This window comes from Ammodytes marinus (genome assembly GCF_949987685.1).
Source record: "Ammodytes marinus genome assembly, chromosome: 13".
In the NCBI taxonomy this organism is placed as follows: Eukaryota; Metazoa; Chordata; class Actinopteri; order Uranoscopiformes; family Ammodytidae; genus Ammodytes; species Ammodytes marinus.
In genome coordinates, this window is record NC_137217.1 from 22,926,600 (window position 1) to 22,951,375 (window position 24,776).

At 39.0% G+C, this 24,776-nt stretch overlaps 2 protein-coding genes across 2 annotated transcripts in view; one reads left to right on the forward strand and one right to left on the reverse strand.

Moving 5' to 3' along the window:
• The window catches only part of LOC307259671 (cell adhesion molecule CEACAM5-like), a gene marked incomplete at both ends in the record, with an annotated part of 36,706 nt that extends 23,945 nt beyond the window's left edge, over window positions 1-12,761 (reverse strand). Inside the window, 4 exons of the mRNA XM_080039615.1 lie at window positions 10,568-10,834; window positions 10,947-11,228; window positions 12,049-12,195; window positions 12,716-12,761. Coding sequence (XP_079895741.1) covers window positions 10,568-10,834; window positions 10,947-11,228; window positions 12,049-12,195; window positions 12,716-12,761 — 742 coding nt within the window. The remainder of the gene's footprint in view (window positions 1-10,567; window positions 10,835-10,946; window positions 11,229-12,048; window positions 12,196-12,715) is intronic.
• A 1,108-nt stretch (window positions 12,762-13,869) lies between these two features.
• LOC307259672 (hemicentin-1-like) overlaps window positions 13,870-24,776 on the forward strand; it is a gene marked incomplete at its 5' end in the record, with an annotated part of 41,005 nt that continues 30,098 nt past the window's right edge. Inside the window, 9 exons of the mRNA XM_080039616.1 lie at window positions 13,870-13,913; window positions 14,531-15,629; window positions 20,383-20,494; window positions 20,607-20,753; window positions 21,673-21,954; window positions 22,073-22,336; window positions 23,032-23,313; window positions 23,442-23,708; window positions 24,408-24,689. Coding sequence (XP_079895742.1) covers window positions 13,870-13,913; window positions 14,531-15,629; window positions 20,383-20,494; window positions 20,607-20,753; window positions 21,673-21,954; window positions 22,073-22,336; window positions 23,032-23,313; window positions 23,442-23,708; window positions 24,408-24,689 — 2,779 coding nt within the window. The remainder of the gene's footprint in view (window positions 13,914-14,530; window positions 15,630-20,382; window positions 20,495-20,606; window positions 20,754-21,672; window positions 21,955-22,072; window positions 22,337-23,031; window positions 23,314-23,441; window positions 23,709-24,407; window positions 24,690-24,776) is intronic.

Consider the following 24,776-nt stretch of genomic DNA (forward strand, 5'->3'; position numbering starts at 1 on the left):
ATCTATATTTTGGTTTGATTTTGCTTTTGCAAATGTTCACAAAATAAGTCACTGTATCCTGAGGATGGATGTTTATTTGACATGTTTCTTTACTTTTTGGCATTGCTATGGACCTATTTGTGAATCTGAAATAAAGAATGATTGGTAGGGTGAGTTGCCCTAATGTGGGACACTTTTTGCAATTTCAATTTATGTACGATATTAACATATGAAGCCAATATATTTGACCCATACATGATACCATTCTGAAATCCCCAAGATGTTGGCTAATTAAAAGAGAAGAAATAATTCAGATATCATACTCAGAGAAGTGATGGCACGTATATTAGTGGTCCATGTGCAAAATTGCTCAAGAAAAGGTGTTTGCTTTAATCTGGGACAGTGTGTCGCTCTAATCTGGGACAGTCTGTATTATGCAGAAAAAAACAATATCCCCTTAACTAATTCAAATCAAACGTATCTGCTAACACTCATGGTCTTAGGTACATTACTCAGGTTTGATGGTTTCAATTTGAACAATACTTTTCTTGCACTGGCTTCATGTCCCAACTCTGCGCTTTGCCATTATAGCCTGACCTGTAATACATTGCATTGAGTTAACATAGGACATGAGAAAATTACTATTTCCTAGGCACAGGGTTTAGTTAATTTCTATTTGCTTCAGGGATGCTTTCTTTATAAGAGTATTAGACCTGTAAACCTTGAATAAAATTCATATTGCACATTTGATTTTCCTGCATGTGTATTTCCCCAATTTAAATGACTGTCCCAGATTAGGCAAATCATGCTGTCCCACTCTTGGAAACACCTTTCCGAATGTGGGACAGCTACAGATTGATTGAAGATGAAAAACAACTTAAAACATTTTCCCAATATCATTGCATACTTTGATGCATAGTTGTATCATAAACATAATCTGATAACAAATGGCAACATTGTTTTGTTAATGAAAAATGTATAGCCTTAGCATTGAGTTCCTCTCAAACCATGTCACTGTCCTTTGTCTGGACTTCACATGGTTTACTTCCTTTTTGACTCCCTTATCTTTAAAATCAAAATTGTAAATTCATGTGATTTCAATCACAGGGAACCCCTGCTTGGATTTGACAACAATATTATCTATTTACATGTGTTAGAAATAAAAGATAAATGCTCTAGACCTTAGGTGTCCCACATTAGGCAGTGTCCCACATTAGGGCAACTCACCCTACCAATCATTCTTTATTTCAGATTCACAAATAGGTCCATAGCAATGCCAAAAAGTAAAGAAACATGTCAAATAAACATCCATCCTCAGGATACAGTGACTTATTTTGTGAACATTTGCAAAAGCAAAATCAAACCAAAATATAGATGTTGGATAAAGCCAGGATGGATAGAGCCTTTAAATTAAAAGCAATTTTCAGCATGTTAATTAATTGAGGGCTTAGGACTTTCCCAACAGCTTTACAAGAGCTCACTAGTTGCCCTTTATGCACCCCTTTCCGTGAATTAGCATCTCTGCAGTCAGAATAGAATATTTATAAAGCATTTCTGAACAAATGGTAACACAAAAACGAATTGTTTTAATGCTAGTAATCAACTGGAAAAGTTTCAAGATGATATCTACAAATATAACATATCCTATTCCCCTGCAGTGTCTCACCTTCAATGACTAGCGCTTACTTTTGCTGTAAGAGGGGAAAACCACCATAAAGCTTAAAATATAAAAGGTATATCGCATCAATACATATTCGAGAGGTGCACATGAGCACCAAGATTGTACCGATTTCTGGTCTGGCCCATGGACAAAGTGAACTCACAGCAACACACTATGTGGCCATTCAAGGGATATCCATAATTTATTTCAGATTCACAAATGGGTCCATAGCGATGCATAAAAAGTAAAGAAACATGTCAAATAAACATACATCCTCAGGATACAGTGTTTGGATTCAGTTCAGATTATTTGCAGAATTTGGTTATCCATAGTCATTGTGTTTTAGCTGCAGTAGATTGTGGTCGACATCACACAGTTTGTACAAGCAGGCAGGAGTGCCCGAGCATAGCAATGTAACGCCTGTGAACAGGGCAAGCAGCAAAAAACAATTACCCCCTAAAACAAATAAAATGTGTACAGTATAAATACAATATTTTCACCACTTAACCATTTTCAAACTAGCCGTATGTGTCTGTGTCAAGCATGCAGTTACTCAATTATCTCCGTTTCCAGTTCTTTGGTAATTGTTAGTACAGTCCTTTAGTCGTTTGCACTTCCACAAGCTTTAAAATGGTCAAATTCTGGATTGGCTGGGAGATTCCCAGGGCTGACATGAGTGGAAGCAAGTGGAACATCCCACTTCATCAACATGCAAAACATGAAACCATATGCTCAAATACATTCAATTGTTTATTTTATTTCTGTAATTTTCCAACTTGTATACAATGGACTAATGCAAAATGTACATGGGTAACCAAGTAATGAGCATTGGGTTAATGCACTGCCTTTAGTCCTTGAGTGTGATATCTATAGGGTAATTTTAACCGGGATATGAGAGAGATGACCCTTCACATAACCAATGATTTGCATGTGGGATCTGAAGTTGGTTTGGTCCCGTAACAGTATAAACTGGAGATGGTCTAGGTCCACAGGTGCACCATGGTGACAGCTTTGCTGGTCCGTAGTGCAGTCAGTCAATGATTCAGCAGCATTTCCTAAAGGAGGAAAAATACCATATGTTACAAGAATGACAGAAACCTTATAGGTTACACAATCATGTGACACGAATATACATGTTTTAATAACAATCTCATTACACTTCTACTGGCTCTTGGTATTCTTAGCATTATTTTATTTTAAATCAGGTCTAGCTGAAAGCACCATAACAGTCAGGGGGAGGCTTGTAGTACCTTTCTTTGACAGCATGTGTTACGTTGTAAACTATGGATAATATAAAAATAAACAAGGTGATGCTAATCATGTTTTACCATGCTAAATTCTTATAATGGCAATCTCCCCTGAAGTGCATAATTATGAAACTCATCTGATCACAATACTTTGGCAATGTTACTGCAATTCTTTAACTACACCAAGCTCACAATACTATCACTTTAACCCTGTAACACCATTTACTAGATACACAGGAGGTGACCAACACACATATTACTAAGAGTAAAACGTTAATTTTTTTTAGAGGTATGCCCCACACATGTATAGCCTGCATTTAAATGACCATCTAATTAGTTGGCATATTGTTGTATTACAATTGAAATATTATATGAAAGGGAGAAGCTTTGCCTGTCGCGGGTCGCGGCATGTCTGTGTGCTAAAAATGATGGCGACAAACTCAAATAATCATGCTTAGTGTGTAACATGTCAGCTAGCTCGCTAAATAGCCTAGCAAGAAATGCTGATTACCCTCGCAGGTGACCAGCGCACAAACTACTGTATGATAGTATAATGGTGGGTCAGCATAACAACATACCTCTCTTATCACCGATACTCAGCTCCGCTAGTCTGCAGCCAGCTGCTTTCCTGCTCACTAACGAGGAATAATGTCCGACGAACTCGAGAATGAGCTTGAGCTGTGGACAGCTTTTTTTCCCTCCTCTGTTCGTGTGACAGGCCTCCAAATGAACCAATGAGGTGGCCGCCCCTAAACAAGCTCTTTTGATTGGTCAAGGGGACCATGTGGTTCGCCGATAGATAAAGGCTGCCCCGCGAGTGCGCCATCTGCTGGTGGACCTGTCTAACTGCACCTAAAGTACAGAATTCAAAATACAGGTCTCATTTTACAGGTGGCGTTTTGCAGATCCCTGCGGCACGAATGGGACAATATTCCGTGAGCGCACAGGAAGCGATCCACAAATGCGCAGAGCCAGTTTCACATGTAGAAATGGTTCTGTAAATGTGTAAATAAGAGTTGACATGTCTTTTTTTGTGGTGAAACTATTTGCATTAAAAAAAAATTAAAAAATTATGCAAAATTAAAATACACATTTACAGACTAAATTCTACATATTTGCAAATCGCTTTTTCTTTGTGTGGATATAACTTTACAAAACACAATTACACACATACAAATTATTGCACTTCACATTTGTAACGCTTGTTCTACAGATCTCGGTGGTAGAAGTTGGACAAAATTATGTAAAAATGTAATGTGGCTCACAAACTCACAGGAGGCAATCCACAAATATGCAAACCCCTTTTCACAAGCAGAAACAGATCCGTAAATGCGTAAATATGACTTTGTATTTTCAGAGTAAGTTCTACATATTTGCAAGTCAAAAATTACAGGTTTGTGGATAGTGAAATACGTGTGAATCATGATACACACTTGTCAATTGTCTTCTGTGCTTTTACAAAACTGTTTTGCTTTCACAGATATTAAAGTCTAATAAACTCTTCCATATTCATGCATCTTTATTGTGCACCAATACAAACACAATTACAACCACAAGGGGGCGACGTCTTGCTGCACTTTCAGTGGGTTCACTTGTTATCATCATGCAGACATTAGTATGATCTCAACACGTCGGTTACTCTCCCTTTTACACAGTCACACGTAAAAGCTGCCACAGGCTCATATGTGACAGTCGAAGTCTGACGTTGGCCCATCTTTCAGCTGTTGACACCGCACTGAGACAGACCAATGGATGTATTACCTTTGCTTTGTGTCGTCTCTGTGGCTCTCACGGGTAAGAATCCTAATCTGACAGATAGACGTGTTCTGCTGTCCTCCTTGTTAAAAAAAAAATAACGTGGTTGGGTGGAAAACGATCAAAGAGCACACCCCAAGATATTGTGGTCTGCTATGCTTTTGAGAGTAACTTACAGTGGCCTAAATGTAACTTGTAAAAGTAGCCTAAATTTAACCACAACACCTGCTGAAACAGGTGAGAATGTTTTCAAATATGTTATTCTATTGCTTGCGGATTGGGGAATATGGACATTTCAATTTTAAAAAGTTTTTACAATAAAGATTTGATTTGAAAATCATATTAGCCAAATCTTGATATAGACAATGACTACTGTGCTGGTTGTCTGTCCTGAAAAATCAGATGTCTTGCTAACTGGGACACTGTTAGACTTCATTTTATGATTTAAATTGAATGTTATAATTGTTTGTGACTTCACCAATGTATTATGTAAAATATAGCAAATACCTTTACTTTTATTTGAGTCAGCCTTGGAGCTGCGCTGATCTTTTTTTGTGTTTTGTATTGTGATCATGTGTTGTCCCAGTGGTCCGATATGCAATGATTTCTTCTTAGTCCTGTCACTGTATCTTCCAGGTTTAACCAAAGGAGCTGGTGTGTTGCCAGACGGTCCTCTGAATGCTGCTGTGGGAGGTACGGTGATGTTCAACACATCAGTGACTCTAACAGAAAAAACATCTTTTACAATTGTCTGGGGATTTGGAGGCAGAAATATAATCACTTTTAATGTAAATAACTTCTCTGAACCAGAGTATGAAGACAGGATCACCCTCTTCATGTCTACTGGATCTCTGGAGCTCAGGCATCTGACTCTTAATGATACTGGAGAATACAGAGTTAACATTTTACCAGCAGGAGAACGAGCAATTAGAGGATCAACAACATTGAATGTGCTTGGTGAGGCAGTGTTTCATATAATGATACCAATGGAACAATAACAAGTGTTTTCAGAAAAAAAAACATTATCTTGAGTTTTGCTTGTTTTTCTGGTTAGTCTGTGCTTTAAATAAAAAAAAATAATTATATTCCACTTTGGAAAAAAAATGCTAATAGAAAAATATTTACATTTAGTTTTCCTAGGAGGACTGTCTGTTAACATGTGACTGATGTTGCATACTTAAGGCCCTCGATGAGAACTTGACTACTGGCTACCCAACGAATAGGCTACTCAAAAACCTGAGCTTTGGTTGTAATCTTGGGAAAAACATCTTTTAAACTGATGAACAATATCCAATGGTATGAATACAAACACTAGTATCATTGTTATGTTGAAAAACAACAACATGTAATTGAAACACTGAGTTTGCAGTTTTTTATTTTTTAACATATAGCATTGACTGTATTAAGGAGACATTGATTAAAGTTTTTTGAGGTTACACATATTAAGGGTTGTTCAATTAGACCTGAAAACCAACCACAAAAAAGTACAGCCTAAAATTACAGTTGAATTCATTCAATAATTCCTATGATTGATACAGCATTTTATAAAAACCTGAAATGCCCTCTTTGGTGTGTGTATTATCATCATCATATAAAAAGTAGGAAAGTGTTGACAAAAATAAAAAGCATTCAATATGCAGCCATGAAAACGCAACTGTACCAGGATGACCATCAGATAATTCCCAACCACTGCAGTATTCCACTCTACTTCACCTTTGTTATGTGGTGGCAAGCATGAAACCATTTTGTTTCTCCCTCACAGAGCCAGTCTTGGGTGTAACAGCAACTCCCAGCAGCAGAGACTTGGTGGAGTTCAACAGCTCTCTCCTCTGGATCCTCTCTCTCTTTCCTCTGGCTGAACGGCAGCTCTGAGGTTACAGCCAGTGACAGAGTTCAGATCACTGATATAAACTCCACTCTCACTATAGTCAATATGACCCGCTATGACCAGGGACCGTTCATGTGTCGTGTGTCCAATCTTGTCAGTAGTGTCTCCAGTGATTCAGTAAACCTCTCCGTTCAGTAAAATTCTCAGTTCTCAGTACATTATTTTGTCAATTGATTGTCATGTAATCAAATCAGAATAAAAGCAATACAGTGTTTATACACTACTACTCTGTTTTAAAGTGTCCCTGTTGCTCTATATAGACTTTAGACTAAGTCTGGAAATATCCGAAGTGATAAAATAAGAACGCTAATCTTTCATTTAATTTCATGTTTGGCATTTACTTGAACATTTTCATGTTCAATCCAAATGACTCAAGGTTCCATTCTTTTTTAGCTTTGAGAATAATGAATTAGTGTCTGAATACTCATATGAAATACACCACCGTTGAGTGTGTGTCACACAGACATAATCCATTATTTTTTTTGTACAGCAGGTGTCATACAATATTTATTATGGTCATTAATCACTATCTCAGGAACATTGCTCTACAGGGTTCATAAATAATAATTAACAAGGTGTGATGCATTTCTGGTTGTTTTTCGGTTTATTAGTTAAAAAATTAATGCACAATGGATGAATATTTCGAATACAGTAGATACTGTCACACACAATGTGCAAAAAAATATTTTCTCTTGATCAGGTAACTAAGAGAGAACTTAAATGACTTTACCAATTTTTCTTTTTGTTTAATGTTGCATTTTTCTTCAAGCCCTGGAGGGGTCCTTGCAGTCTGCTGGGCAGTCACTCCTTATTGAGTATTAACTCATGAAATGACATGCATACAGTATCCATACCTTGTATAGTCAGTGTGGTACCAATCTTCACAGCACTGCTTTCAGACTTTATATTTTAATTCAGCAAGAACACTGGTCTCAATGAAATTTAACCAGTAATTATCAAATAATATAGACATTAATTTTGTCTATACATTGTGAAGTATTAGAAATGCTGTTTAACTCAAGTGAGAACAATTGTGATATGAAGTTGAATATCCAGGAGAAATAATCTGCTCTGTAAATCATTTCAATATCACGTTGCATAATTTCTTTAATGCACTTGGGTGCCAGAACTACAGTTTGACCACAAGAGAGCAGCATACAGCAGCTTTTGGCATTAAAGTTATCTGCAGATTCAAAACATAAATCTTTAGGCGTTTTGCAACACAGCACTTGGGACATGAGTCATGTGTTCACTACTGCCATATAAACACTTTAATAACGAGTCAAAGTCTAATGTTGAGCTTTCACTTGTCCATACATCTTGGGATTATAGTCAAGAGGCACACATGATTTAAACCATGAACATTTATGTATTGGTTGTGTTTAGGGTTTGTAACAGGTAAATGGGGAAACGTTGTATTTATCAATTCAAGTAAACAAAGGAATACAAGAGGATATGTACAGCTTTATTAAAATAGTTTACAGTGAGACATTGCATTCAAAAGATGCTCAGCTATTCCGTTGTTGTTAGAAACACATGACAGAGAAAATGTTCATAATGAGGTGCTTGCTGCAAAAGATAAAATATTGTATTTTTACACATTTAAGAAATGCAAAATGGCGTATATACCAACCCAATATCTTTACATTTGAGAACAAAACAATATAAGAACATTTAATATACAGAAAACATATTTTAAAATGTATGTCATCATGGTGTATTATCATACACCACAATTAAACTCACACACCAGTGTTCTTAACTGTCTAAGTGCAACAAAAGAAGGTATTTCAACTTAATAATACAGGTGGCCGGAAATGCAAGAGATACTGTATGCTTCTGACACTCTGTAATTAAATGTTTGTAGAGATGGAACATTGTTTGGCCGTGAAAATACCATGACCTTGCTGCTACATCTGTCATCTCTTTGTGGAGCTTTTCTGCCAAAACAAAATTGGCAGCTCTTCTTTTTCTTGGTGCAGGTGTTGACTTTACAAATGCTTTCCTTTTAAGATTATCTGCAGGACAAAGAAGTAAACAAGGTATACAAGTAATACAATGCTGTTTTGACGTACTGTATGCTTTACTGATCAGTTGTTGCTCATAGTAATATAGTAATCCCCCTTCTAAATATGTATATCCCTTATCTCTAGGTCAGAATAATGAGTTCAAAACTCACCTTTCAAGGGAAAGACTGTTGAGTTTATACGTTCTCATATATTGCTGAAGTGTTCTCATAGACATGTTCTTCTTTTCCTATGCAAAACATTTTTATTCAAGTAATCTGAAATTTTCTTTCATAAAGTATTCATTGATAGTCTGGTGTGAGTTTAAATCCGAAGATGACTCACCTGTGTTATGTGTCTGAGGTTTGCTTTTCATTCTAAATATTTGAAATAAAGCATTGTTAAAATATGTCCAGCTTTACTTACAATAATCAAAATCATATTAAAAAGCCATATTTTCTGAAAGTACTGTAGGAATATACAAAACTAATTACCACTGCATACAATTTATGATGAAAGAGGAAAAGTAATAGGTCTGAAGAGTGATATAATAAAGGCTTTCTTTCACTCACTTCTTTTTATAAATATAGAACCCTCCAGTAGCCCCAACACCCGCCATGAAACATGTGGCTATTGTTATTCCAGCAATAGCACCAGCTGATAGACCTCTGTCTGATAAATCTGAAATATAACAGAAGAGACCTTGGGGCATTAGCAAAATGTTTCCCTAATGTGAGTGCACCCTAATGTTTGCAGTGCCACACCAGCAATGTAATCTTTACAGTACATGTTTTAAGTCAGGCACAACATGTTTATAAACGATTATTATTTTTGAGTCATGATTTCCAAGAAAATTAATATATTGTTCTGAAATGAAAGTCAGCTTGATCAAGGTTGCACAGGTTACTTATTTCATTTACTGTTACCACAAAACAACATAACTTAACCTGTTATAGTCAATTGATGGGTGGCAGATGATGTTCTCCCCGTTATATTATTTATGGATTGACATATATAGTTGCCATTGTCAGAAGAAACAGTGGTGTTTTTAGTGAACACAGGAGAATTGTGTATCTCTGTCCCATTCAGTGACCAGATGAAAGTAGCGGATGGTGTCGACTCAGCAGAGCAGGTTAATGTTAAGGTCTGATCAAAATCTATCTGATTTGGACCTGTGATGTGAACGTTCTCTGGTCCATCTGAAAAACAGGACGTTATAATGTTCTTACCGTAGCAAAACTATAATTGTTTAATGATTACCTATAAATTGCTGTTTCCATTTGAACAGTAAATGTACACTGTACAGTTTGATACCTACAGTTAACAACCGTGTTGTAGCTAGCTTCCGCGGTGCTGATAGGATTGCTGATATAACAGGAATATTCTCCACTGTCTTTTCTCTTTAGAGGTTGAAAAGACAGCACTCTCTTCTCATCATAGAGTATTATGTTGTCAGTCAGATTCACATCTGAGCCATCCTTCAACCATCGTCTGGTTAACAGAGAGCCAGCAGCATCACAGGTTAAGTTGAATGAGTTCCCTTCAATTGACAGGTTTGTTGATGGTGTGACAGAAACACCTGATATTCTCTCTGTTGAGCAAAAATCACGGATTTTAAATGAGAACATGAAAACAGGAACCAAAGTAACTGAGTCACTGACAGTTGACTGAGTAAATAATTATATAGGAACTTTAGAACAGGGGGCTTTGCGTCAAAGGTTTGACCACAACTCTTAATGAAGTAGAAACCCTTAAACCTGCTATTACTGCTTGCTTGTCTACTTGAACGCAGTGGAACAAGATGTAAACTCAACATTAACACATTATCAATGTTTAAGTGGCTATAGAACCCTTTTAGCTCTGCTTTTGTCAAAGGCCTTTGGTTATTTTCTACCTGTAATCCCAAATGTAACACAAATGGTCTTTTCCTTGTTTGTATTTTTATTTTATTTTTTAATATTTTTATTATTACTATCTAATATTTAGATGCAGTGATTTGATAAAACTCTTTGCCAATAAAATTCCAACTTACCCAGGACAGAGATAAATGCCGGCTGAGATGTTTCATATCTCAGAGTTTTGTTGTTAAAGGCCTGACAGCTGTAGTTACCACTGTGACTCTTCTGAATGTTCATCAGTCTGAGCTCTGGTCCAGTATCAGACTGCAGGTCTCCATTCAGAAACCACTTAAACAAGGCAGCAGGTCTGGAGTCAGCTGAGCAGGACAGGATGATGTCTGATCCCTCTCCATAGTATTCTTGTGATGGAGATAGTGCCAAATCTGTATTTTCTGGGCCAACTGAAAAAGACATTTAAAAAAGAACTGAATTAAAATACAGAATGTTAAAAGACAAATGGCATGCAGCTTGAGTCACTGTGAGGCATTATGCACATGTAGGTTAGTAACTCACAGCTGATGAAGAGGTTTACTGGATCACTGGTGCTGTTACTGACAGGATTGGACACACGACACATGAAAGGTCCCTGGTCATAGCGGGTCACATTGACTATAGTGAGAGTGGAGCCTCCATCAGTGAGCTGAACTCTGTCACTGGCTGTAACCTCAGAGCTGCCGTTCAGCCAGAGGAAAGAGAGAGAGGATCCAGAGGAGACAGAGCAGGACAGACGGGCAGAGCTGTTGAACTCCACCAAGTCTGTGCTGCTGGGAGTTGCTGTGACACCCAAGACTGGCTCTGTGGGTGAGAAACAAAATGGTTTCATGCTTGCCACCACATAACAAAGGTGAAGTAGAGTGGAATACTGCAGTGGTTGGGAATGATCCCATGTTTATTCTGGTACAGTTGAGTTTTCATGGCTGCACATTGAATGCTCCCCCCCCCCTGACACTAAAGTTAACACTTTCTTACTTATTACTCTTTCTTACTTTATTTTTTGATCATGATGATAGACATACCAGAGAAACAAAATGCTGTATAAATCACAGGAATTGTTGAATGAATTCAGCCGTAATTTTAGGCTGTACTTTTTTGTGGTTGGTTTTCAGATATTTTTTCTAACAACCCTTAATATGTGTAACTTCACAACTTTAATCAATGTCTCCTTTATACAGTCAAAGCTATACAGTGTATGTACAAAAGAAAACTGCAAACTCAGTGTTTCAATTACATGTTGTTGTTTTTCAACATAACAATGATACCAGCGCTTGTATTCATACCATTGGATATTGCTCATCAGTTTAAAAAATATGTTTTCCCAAGCTCACAACCAAAGCTCAGGTTTTTGTTGTGTAACCAGTAGTCAAGTTATCATCGAGAGCCTTAAGTATATGCAAATTCAGTCGCATGTTAACAGACAGTCCTCTAGGGCTCACAGATGATATGATGATTTATTACAACTGCCCATTACCCCTTGTGATGACAACTGAGAAAATGTGGTGATGAAGACTGTGAGATATGTGAAATGCTCCATAGGAAAACTTAACAATACGAACGAAACTTCTGAAAATACTTGTTATTGTTGCATTGGTATCAATAATATGAAACACTGCCTCACCAAGCACATTCAATGTTGTTGATCCTCTAATTGCTCCTTCTCCTGCTGGTAAAATGTTAACTCTGTATTCTCCAGTATCATTAAGAGCCAGATGCCTGAGCTCCAGAGATCCAGTAGACATGAAGAGGGTGATCCTGCCTTCATACTCTGGAACAGTTATGTTATTTACATTAAAAGTGATTATAGGTCTGTCTCCGAATCCCCAGTCAATTGTAAAAGATGGTTTTTCTGTTAGAGTCACTGATGTGTTGAACATCACCGTCCCTCCCACAGCAGCATTCACAGGACCGTCTGGCAACACACCAGCTCCTTTGGTTAAACCTGGAAGATACAGTTACAGTACTGAGAAGGACTGCAATAACAACATTGCCAAACGGGTCGATGTTGTGATGAGCTTAGATCACAAAACAACACAGAAAAAAGTGTTTAATTCAAATGTAGGCTATTGCTCGCTGTTCTTAAGGTTTTTTCTTCATGATTAATTGACTATTTCATTGTTTACTGCATTATAGTTTAAATATTTGAAGGTATATTTCTAAATGGCAAAAATGTCATTGCTGAGTCAATGTATTCTGATACTTTTGAGTGTCAGAAAGGAATGGTAACATTTTGAGAAATAAGTGAATACATATTTGCTTTAATCTGTTATCAAATGCTCAGAGCTCACCTGAAAGGACTCCAAGGCTGATGAGGTGCATCACAGCTATTCCCATTTCACCGGCAGTGTAAACAAGTATGAGTAGAGAAAAAAGGGATCACACTCCTTCACTTTCCATTAGCTCATATCAGGATAATGGAAGCTGATGTCAATATATGAAGTTAGTTCAAGGAAGTATGGGCAATGGGGATTTCCCCATGATACCGCTGCAAGGTCCGCCCACCGATCATCGAGGTCCATCTTGTTGATCATTAACAATACCCTCAACAAGCCACTTTAAAAAAGATATTTAAGAATCAAAGTACTTTTCCTATTTTTAGACGACTTAACATTCAGAACCAACAACAAATATGTCATGCATTGTACCTATTAAGAAATATCTCAACAACTTCTGATAGATTGCTATGAAATTCAAAAATAAAATCCTCTCTTGGGTTTAACCTTTATGTGTGCTCTTGCACCACCATGAGGTTGACTGTTTTAAGGTTTAAGTTGTAGAAGTGTTCGATAAGTTAAATTTTGACTTCATCACTCGTCTCATGAAATAGAGCTTAGATCACAAAACAACACAGAAAAAAGTGTTTAATTCAAATGTAGGCTATTGCACGCTGTTCTTAAGGTTTTTTCTTCATGATTAATTGACTATTTCATTGTTTACTGCATTATCGTTTAAATATTTGAAGGTATATTTCTAAATGGCAAAAATGTCATTGCTGAGTCAATGTATTCTGATACTTTTGAGTGTCAGAAAGGAATGGTAACATTTTGAGAAATAAGTGAATACATATTTGCTTTAATCTGTTATCAAATGCTCAGAGCTCACCTGAAAGGACTCCAAGGCTGATGAGGTGCATCAACAAAATTGTTTATTTCTGTTGGGTTCAGTGTTGTGGTGAACATCACTGTCCCTCTTGCAGCTGCATGGATGTGTGGCAACACACCAGCTCCTTTGGTTAACCCTGGAACTGTGACATGTCTGAGAGGGACTGAACTTAGGGCATGGCAAATGGGTCTTAACATCAAGTTTTTTTTTATTGATCCTTGGATAAGCTTTAAGGTTTTAAAATGTGTTTTTATAAAATCACATGGTATCATGTAAAATCTAGTTCCAACTCTTCATCAAAGCTTATGATTAGTGGGAAATGTGTTACATTTTGTAGAGAATGGGGAAAGGGGGGTCGGACCCAGATGCAGACACACAGAGCAGGTAGGTCGAATTCAGTAGATTTAACAATGAGGGGGTGACTAAACTTACACCCTGAACGCTGGAACACTAGAAAACAATATAAACGCAGGATGAATGCGGCGGACGACTCATAGGCTTTGAGGCTTCGTATAGCATAGAAATAGAGTGGATGCCCTTTGAATCATTTAATAATTTCCTCCAAATTCATCCTCACACATTTGATATATTTAGAAAAACACATGTTCGGTTGGTTCAAACAACATCCATGCTCTTCTTCTATGAAACATGTTCCTTGCTTTTAGTTTAGAGAATTGAAATTCAGCAACTGATTTGTCAACACCAATTGACTTTCAAATGATTAAAATATAATTGTTGCCTCATTTACATTAGCCCATTCTAGGTTGATAAATGTGCTAGTAGACTGTCAAATTACTTTTAATTACCCCTCAGCAATGCAGCTCACGCAGCACACGCAGCTCACGCAGCACACGCAGCTCACGCAGCTCACGCAGCACACGCAGCTCACGCAGCACACGCAGCTCACGCAGCACACGCAGCTCATGCAGCACACGCTCACCTGAGCAACAGCAGTAGCACGCTCACCTGAGCAACAGCACAGGCTTCACCATCCCCACCAGGCCAGGCTGGGCCAAGGCTCTACCATCTACACGGGATATCACCAACCCTGCACTGAACGCAGCAGCTCCATACAGCAAGCTAGCACCAGCTACCACTATGCTACAAACGTGTGAATGCAATCTTACCTTAGGTCGACTGAAGGAGAGGATCTCTGGTCTGCAAGCTGAACTCAGGGGTAAAAACGACATCATCATGGAGCTATCCTCTGTTGCTTCCACTCAAATGAAGCACCTTGTCGCCCTAAGATCCTCTGGCTGCGGCTCCCTCTGCATGGCAGGCGATGATCCTACTCTCCCGTGGCCCGGCTCCGCCATTGTGGGATCCTCTTCTCCTGTCACTGTGCCCGGGCCCGTGTTAGCCATACCCAACGATCAGTGGAGTCTACTTGGTGCAAAACCTAAGCTGGCAGCGACTGTCAACAAAGGGGATGGACAATTCCCGCTGAGCTCGACCCCTGTTAAACCGATAAATTGGTTAACAGCCCGCAAGGGTAAACATTGTGGTCGTCCGCGGACTCCCCCAACACCGCAGCGCCTGGAGCTTGGCAACAGATTCGAAGTTATGAGCCTACAGGAGTTTCCATCAATGGCAAATGGCTCTAGCTCTCCTCCCCGGTTCCAGCCACGTCCAGTTGGCCACGGTTCACCTGTGGACAGGGATACCACCACTGCCCTGGCACGCGCCACCACGTCCTACCCCTCCGCTGTTCCGATACCCGCCGCCTCCTCTTCCTCCGCTGTCACTTCGCTGCCCGCCGCCGCTTCCTACGCCGCCGCTGTCTCCTCTCCACCTGTGGCCGGTGTTTCCCAGACGTCTCGTCGTTCCAACACGGGAGAGAACCGACGCAGGATGCTGCAGGATGCCATCATCAGACGATCAGAAGGATCCACCAGACGCCCGGCTCAACCTACGCAACTTTGCCGCTCTGGACCGCGGGCATCAACACTGCAGGCTAATGATCCAGCCCGGCCTTCACCTGGTTGCTCTGCAGCGCAGCAGGGCCGAGCAGCGGAGCTCCAGTGCCTCCTCATTGGCTCATCCATGGTCCGACAAGTTCTCCTGCCGAGGGCGGAGACCTTCTGCTATCCCGGTGCCCAGGTATCCCACATCAACTCAGTGCTACCACACATTATCCACAGTAATCCCGCTGCATCTATGGTCGTGACACATATCGGCTCAAATGACCTTAAGTCAGAAAAGTCAGAAAGTCTTAAAACTGATTTTAAAGCCCTAATCGATTCCGTCTTGACCGCTGGGAAACAATGTATCGTCTCTGGTCCCATGCCTTCCCCTCGATTTGGTGACATCAAATTCAGCCGCGCACGCCAACTTCATGTTTGGCTCAAACAGTATTGTCTCTCCATGGGCATTCCCTTTGTCGACAATTTTAACGTTTTCTGGAACAGACCGTCTTTCTTTGCCAGCGATGGTTTGCATTTAAACAAACAAGGGAAACATCTTCTGGCCAGCAATATGCTCTTAACAATAAAATCGGTTCCTAGCGTCACTCCTCTTGCAAACTCTGTCCAGCATGATTGACTATCTCCACACCTGGTCAGTCAAGAGTTAGTTAGCTCACGTGACACAGCCTCCATGACCACTAGTCCCCATGCATCTAGCGCCCCCTCCAGGCCTGGAACATCCATTACTATAAAAACTCACCCAATCCCTGTATGTCAGTCTGTCAGATCATCATTAATCCCTCCTCATAGATTTTACAGGTCACGCCACAGACCACTTGGGATTACAAGTAACTTGAAAAATGTACCTATTATGTGTAATAGGTCAATTGTGTTGGACCACCCCGCTGTTGATAACCTGGACATGAGCATATCAAAGCTAAACTCACCAAACATCCTCAAAACAAGAAAGGGTTTGGGTTTTCTTCACTTAAACATAAGAAGTTTGCTTCAGCACAATAAACTAGACCATGTTAACATCTTAGTATCTCAGGCTGACCCAGATGTCTTGGTTCTGACTGAATCATGGTTGAAGAGCAGTACACATGACTCTATGGTGGCAATAAATGATTATAGTTTATTCAGAATAGACAGGACCACACGGGGTGGGGGAGTGGCTGTCTATGTTAAATCACATTATTCTGTATCATTACTACATGCTGTCTCTGTTCGAAGCTGCTTTGAATTTATTGCTTTGGAATTGTCTTTATCATCCAATGATTGTTTTGTTGTAATTGGTGTGTACAGGCCCCCTTCAGCAGTAAATAGCTCCTTGAGTGAGCTAGCACATTTAATCTCTCCATATGTAAATAGAGAGGTCATTATGATGGGTGATTTTAACATTGACTGGCTTTCTGGTGCCTCTGAACCTTTTAAAGAAATATGTAGCAACCTAAATCTTACACAAATAATAACTGAGCCCACAAGACCAAATCTAAAAAACCCAGCAAAATCAACTTTGATCGATTTAATATTATCAAATCAAAGCAATAAAATAGTTTCTGCTGGTGTCTTTGAGCTTGGAATCAGTGATCACTGCCCGGTGGCCTGTATCAGAAGTATTCATCTTAAAAAATCTCAACCCAAAATCATCATTAAGCGTAATTTTAAAGGTTTTAACGAGCAAGCATTTTTAAATGAACTCTATCAAAGTGACATTCATCTCACAAGTGAAATATCTGATGTGGAATTGGCCTTAGAATTTTTCACCAATACTTTCTCCTCCATTTTGAACAAGCATGCACCCCTTAAAAAGCACAGAGTAAAAAATAGATCAAACCCCTGGTTCACAAATGAATTGTCCGATATATTTGCAGAGAGAAATAAAGCATGGTCCCTAGCTAGACGCTCTGGTGAAAACTCCAAGTGGACTGCTTTCAGACAAATCAGAAATAGGTGCATATCCATGGTTAGGAAAGCTAAATCAGACTACTACCTCGAACTAATTTCAAACTGCTACTCCAACCCTGCACTATTTTGGAAGGCTGTGAATTATAACAAAAACAATTCTAGCACTGTTCCCAGTCAGTTAAAAATAAATGATCATATTTTAAATGATCAGAAAGAAATTGGTTTAGCTTTCAATAAACACTTTATAGCTGCTGGTAAACTCTTTCACAATGGAGTATCTACGCCTTCTACGCCTACCACCACGAGAAATAAAAATAGCATACCACCTGTCTCTAAAACTCCTCTTTTCAGCCTTGTTCAAGTCCCAACAAGTATTGTTGTAGATGCGCTTCTTGCCATCAACCCCAGGAAGTACATGGGAGAGGACAATTTGGACCCATTTTCAATAAATCTCTCTGCTCTTATCATATCAAAACAAATAACCCATATTTTTAATCTTTCCATCTCTTCTGGTATTGTTCCTAAAGTCTGGAAAAAAGCTCACGTCATTCCATTACATAAAGGGGGTGACAAAAGTGATCTTAACAATTACAGGCCAATTTCCAAACTCCCATGCCTGGCAAAAATTCTAGAATCAGTCATTAATACTCAGTTGAAATCCTTTTTATCCAGTGCTTCCATTTTGAGTCCATTTCAATCTGGTTTTAGGGCAGGCCACAGTACTATATCTGCTGTCACTTTGGTCTTAGACAACATTGTTACAGCTATCGATAAAAAAATGCACTGTGCAGCACTTTTTGTTGATCTGTCAAAAGCTTTTGATACTTTAGATCACCATTTGCTTTTAGAGAGGCTGCATGAAATTGGTTTTGATTATTCTACATGTAGCTGGTTTAGGGACTATCTCTCTGATAGACAGCAGTCAGTTAAGCTGGGAAGCTACCAAACTGAGTTTTTAACAGTTACAAATGGTGTTCCGCAGGGCTCAATTTTAGGTCCAGTCCTATTCACAATTTACATCAATAACATTGTTTCATCACTACAAAACTGCCATGCCCATTTGTATGCTGACGACACTGTACTGTATTGCATTTCTGATTCAGTGCAACAATCTGTTCAGAACCTACAGAGCTCTTTTAACACCCTGCAGAACTGTCTAGTGGATCTCAGGCTTGTCCTTAATATAGAAAAAACAAAATATATGTGCTTTTCCAGAGCAAGAATTACACATTTTAATGATCTTATTATTCACACAAATAATGGATCTCATATTGAAAGAGTCACTGAATATAAATATCTTGGCATCTGGATAGATGAAAAACTCTCTTTTACATTTCACATAAAAAATCTTGTCTGTCGTCTCCGACAAAAGATTGGCTATTTTTATAGGAATAAAGCCACCTTCCCGTTGTTCAGTAGGAAAAGGATTATTGAGGCAGTTTTTATGTCTGTCCTTGATTACGGTGATGTGGTTTATCGGCATGCATCTCGTTCATGCCTTAAACTCCTAGACTCTGTATTTCACTCTGCTTTGAGATTCATTACAGGAGATGCTTATGATACACACCATTGTGTTTTATATGAAAAGGTTGGGTGGTCCTCCCTTAAGGAGAGACGTGATGCACATTGGCATATTTTTATATATAAAGCTCTGACTGGAAAGCTACCACTATATTTGACAGAAATGCTGCTTATTTCAGATGGGCTTTATCAAACCCGCTCAACTGACATGCTCATGTTATATGTCCCCTATGCCCGGTCTGAGCTTGGTAAATCCGCTTTTAGCCATAGTGCCCCTGACTCCTGGAACAGCCTACAACATACAATTAAAATAAATACACTCATAACTGTTAACCAATTTAAAATTATTATTTTGAATCAGCCCCGCTACAATTGTAACTGTTTTAATTAGGCTATTATGTCTCTCATTCAATTGATCTGAATGTTTTAAATTGTTGTTGTCTGTGTGTGTGTGTGTGTGTGTGTAAACTTGTTATGTATTCTCATTGTATATTGTGTATATGTACAAACTCGACGTCATTGTAAAAGAGGGTCACCCCTCAATTGATCTTTCGAGGTTAAATAAAGGAAAATGAAAGTGTGAGCTTAAATATTTTTAATGTGTCTTGTTGCTTCAGTGAGAGTTAAATAGCCAACCTAAATACATGCTGTTGTACAAAATCAATATGCCACAGAAGTGTTCATGTATCTTTATTGTGCACCAATACAAACACAATTACAACCACAAGGGGGCGACGTCTTGCTGCACTTTCACTGGGTTCACTTGTTATCATCATGCAGACATTAGTATGATCTCAACACGTCGGTTACTCTCCCTTTTACACAGTCACACGTAAAAGCTGCTAGAGGCTCACATATGTGACAGTCGAAGTCTGACGTTGGCCCATCTTTCAGCTGTTGACACCGCACAGAGACAGACCAATGGATGTATTACCTTTGCTTTGTGTTGTCTCTGTGGCTCTCACGGGTAAGAATCCTAATCTGACAGATAGACGTGTTCTGCTGTCCTCCTTGTTTAAAAAAAAATAACGTGGTTGGGTGGAAAACGATCAAAGAGCACACCCCAAGATATTGTGGTCTGCTATGCTTTTGAGAGTAACTTACAGTAGCCTAAATGTAACTTGTAAAAGTAGCCTAACTTTAATCACAAAACCTGCTGAAACAGGTGAGAATGTTTTGAAATATTTCTATTGCTTGCGGATTGGGGAATATGGACATTTCAATTTTAAAAAGTTTTTACAATAAAGATTTGATTTGAAAATCATATTAGCCAAATCTTGATATAGACAATGACTACTGTGCTGGTTGTCTGTCCTGAAAGATCAGATGTCTTGCTAACTGGGACACTGTTAGACTTCATTTTATGATTTAAATTGAATGTTATAATTGTTTGTGACTTTCACACCAATATATTATGTAAAAGATAGCAATCACCTTTACTTTTATTTGAGTCAGCCTTGGAGCTGCGCAGATCTTTTTTTGTGTTTTTTCTTTTGTATTGTGATCATGTGTTGTCCCAGTGGTCCGTTGTGCAATGGTTTCTTCTTAGTCCTGTCACTGTATCTTCCAGGTTTAACCAAAGGAGCTGGTGTGTTGCCAGACGGTCCTCTGAATGCTGCTGTGGGAGGGACGGTGATGTTCAACACAACAGTGACTCTAACAGAAATAACATCTTTTACAATTGACTGGGGATTTGGAGGCAGAAATATAATCACTTTTAATGTAAATAACTTCTCTGAACCAGAGTATGAAAACAGGATCACCCTCTTCATGTCTACTGGATCTCTGGAGCTCAGGAATCTGGCTCTTAATGACAGTGGAGAATACAGTGTTAGCATTGTACCAGCAGGAGAACGAGCAATTAGAGGAGCAACGACACTGAATGTGCTTGGTGAGGCAGTATTTCATATCATTGATACCAATGCAACAATAACAAGTATTTTCAGAAAAAAATATCTTGAGTTATGCTTGTTTTACTGGTTAGTCTGTGCTTTAGAATTAGTTTTAAATGATATTCCACTTTGGGAAAAAAAATGCTAGAAAAATATTTACGTTTAGTTTTCTTAGGGAGTATTTCACATAGGCTATCTCACATTCTTCATCACCACATAGGTTTTGTTCAGTTGTCATCACAGGTGGAAATGGGCAGTTGTATTAAATCATCACATCATCTTTGAGCCATTGAGGACTGTCTGTTAACATGTGACTGATGTTTCATACTGAAGGCTCTCGATGATAACTTGACTACTGGCTACACAACGAATAGGCTACTCAGAAACCTGAGCTTTAGTTGTAAGCTTGGAAAAATATTTTTTTAACTGATGAGCAACATCCAATGGTATGAATACAAGCGCTGGTATCATTGTTAAGTTGAAAAACAACAACATGTAATTGAAACACTGAGTTTGCAGTTTTTAATTTTTTAACATATACTATATAGCGTTGACTGTATGAAGGAGACATTGAATAAAGTTTTGAGGTTACACATTTTAAGGGCTGTTCAATTAGACCTGAACACAGTACAGCCTAAAATTACGGTTGAATTAATTCAATAATTCCTATGATTGATACAGCATTTTATAAACGCCTGAAATGCCCACTTTGGTGTGTGTATTATCAGCATCATATAACAAGTAAGAAAGTGTTGACATTAGTGTCAGGAAAAAATTAAAATCATTCAATGTGCAGCCATGAAAACTCAACTGTACCAGGATGACCATGGGATCATTCCCAACCACTGCAGTATTCCACTCTACTTCACCTTTGATATGTGGTGGCAAGCATGAAACCATTTTGTTTCTCACCCACAGAGCCAGTCTTGGGTGTAACGGCAACTCCCAGCAGCAGAGACTTGGTGGAGTTCAACAGCTCTGTCCGTCTGTCCTGCTCTGTCTCCTCTGGATCCTCTCTCTCTTTCCTCTGGCTGAACGGCAGCTCTGAGGTTACAACCAGTGACACAGTTCAGCTCACTGATGGAGGCTCCAATCTCACTATAGTCAATGTGACCCGCTATGACCAGGGACCGTTCATGTGTCGTGTGTCCAATCTTGTCAGTGGTGTCTTCAGTGATCCTGTTAACCTCTCCATCAGCTGTGAGTTACTAACCTACATGCTTATGACACACCATGACTCAAGCTGAATTACATTTTTGTTCTTTTATATTCTGTATTTCATTACAATTCAGTGATTCTTTCTTAAATGTGTTTTCAGTTGGCCCAGAAAATACCAATTTGACACTATCTCCATCAAAACCACCCTATGGAGAGGGATCAGACATCATATTGTCCTGCTCAGCTGACTCCAGACCTGCTGCCTTGTTCAAGTGGTTTCTGAATGGAGACCTGCAGTCTACTGGACCAGAGCTCAGACTGATGGACATTCAGAAGAATCAGAGCGGTAACTACAGCTGTCAGGCCTTTAACAACAAAACTGAAAGATATGAAACATCTCAACTGGCAGTTGTCTCTGTCCTGGGTAAGTTGGAATTCTATGGTTTTTTGCAAACAAATGTGGATAAAGAGGATGGGATTTAGTATCTGTGACAGTATCCGATAAAAGTTTCTCAACAAATTCTTCGATATAAAAAGGCTGTACTGGACATTTGAGTACACAAGTTCCTCCCTTTGTTTTGAAGGACCACATAATTAATATGTTTCATATTACTTTTAAATGACTTTCAGTCAGATGCTATATTTCTTTTCACATCTCAGATTTTTAATTTATTATATTTTTTTGATTTCCATTCACACTGATCGTGAGACTGAATTGCTTGCCAGTTTAACTCTTGGGTTTATATGGTGAATGTGGTTGTGGCTAATTAAGCAAGACAAACCCGTAAACCCCATAGGTCAACACTGATTAAGCATTGCATCAAGAAGTAGGCGTCAGACAAGATAAAATATAATGATTAAATAGTAAAGTTGGTTGGACAGCTAAGCTCATCCTTTCGTGATTATGATCTGTGCTTTGCTGTTTAATTATTGTAGCGTAATCTGGTGACGATCAAAACTGACTCAGTCTTGAGGGAAATCAAGTCTCAAGTCCACATCTTATGACATGTACAGATTAATTCCCTCTTTCTTTCTTGCTCCCCTCTACTAAACAATGTTTCCATCCATAGAAACAAAGATAGTAGGCGAGTGTAAAAGCCCTGTGTCTTTCACCCACAGCGCGCGTTGGCGATGTTGTGGTAACTTTAAACAGCACAGACTTGGTGGAGTTCACCAGCTCTGTCCGTCTGTCCTGCTCTGTCTCCTCTGGATCCTCTCTCTCTTTCCTCTGGCTGAACGGCAGCTCTGAGGTTACAGCCAGTGACAGAGTTCAGCTCACTGATGGAGGCTCCACTCTCACTATAGTCAATGTGACCCGCTATGACCAGGGACCTTTCAGGTGTTTGGTGTTTAATCCCTTCAGTAACAGCACCAGTGATCCAATAAACCTCTCCATCAGCTGTGAGTTACTAAATTGAACGTGCAATTTGTATCTTGCACTATATGCATGTTACGCTATAAAGCTGCATCTTTGAGCATGTAGCATTAAAGGTTTTTTTTTAAAACTTCCTTTATGTCACATACTGTAGATGGCCCAGAAAATATTAGTTTGACAATATCCCATTTACAAGAATACTATGGAGAGGGATCAGACATCAGCCTGATGTGCTCAGCTGACTCCAGACCTGCTGCCTTGTTTAAGTGGTTTCTGAATGAAGACCTGCTGTCAGATACTGGACCAGAGCTCAGACTGATGAACATTCAGAAGAATCAGAGTGGAAACTACAGCTGTCAGGCCTTTAACATCAAAACCGAACGATATGAAACATCTCAGCTGGCAGCTGTCTCTGTCCTGGGTATGTTTTATTTCATGGTTTTGTGCAAACAAATGTGGATAAAGAGGATGGGATTTAGTATCTGTGACATTATCCGATAAAAAATTCTTAACTAACTCTAAGAAGTCTGTTCTGAACATTTGCGGAACAAAAATAAACATTACACACGTTTGCTACAAGAGACTTCCTACCTTGGTTTTGAAGGGTCACATAGTAAATTATGTTCCAAATTACTTCCAGTCACAGGCTATATTTCCTTTCACATCTCTGATTTTACATTTATTATATTTGATAATAATATTTCCATTCACACTGATTGTGAAACTGAATCACTTGCCAGTTTAACTCTTGTGTTTATATGGTGAATATGGTTGTGGCTAATTAAGGAAGACACACCCGTCAACACTGATTAAGCATCGCATCAAGAACTAGGCGTCAGACAAGATAAAATATAATGATTAAAGAGCAAAGTTGGTTGGACAGCTAAGCTCATCCTTTCGTGTTTATGATCTGTGCTTTGCTGTTTAATTATTGTAGCGTAATATGGTGACGGTCAAAACTGACTCAGTCTTGAGGGCAATCAAGTCTCAAGTCCACATTTTATGACATGTACAGATTAATTCCCACTGTCTTTCTTGCTCCCCTCTACTAAACAATGTTTCCATCCGTAGAAACAAAGATAGTAGGCGAGTGTAAAAGCCCTGTGTCTTTCACCCACAGCGCGCGTTGGCAATGTTGTGGTAACTTTAAACAGCACAGACTTGGTGGAGTTCACCAGCTCTGTCCGTCTGTCCTGCTCTGTCTCCTCTGGATCCTCTCTCTCTTTCCTCTGGCTGAACGGCAGCTCTGAGGTTACAGCCAGTGACAGAGTTCAGCTCACTGATGGAGGCTCCACTCTCACTATAGTCAATGTGACCCGCTATGACCAGGGACCTTTCAGGTGTTTGGTGTTTAATCCCGTCAGTAACGGCACCAGTGATCCAATAAACCTCTCCATCAGCTGTGAGTTACTAAATTGAGCATACAATATTTATCTTGCACTATATGCATGTTATGCTGTAAAACTACATCTTTGAGCAGGTATCATTA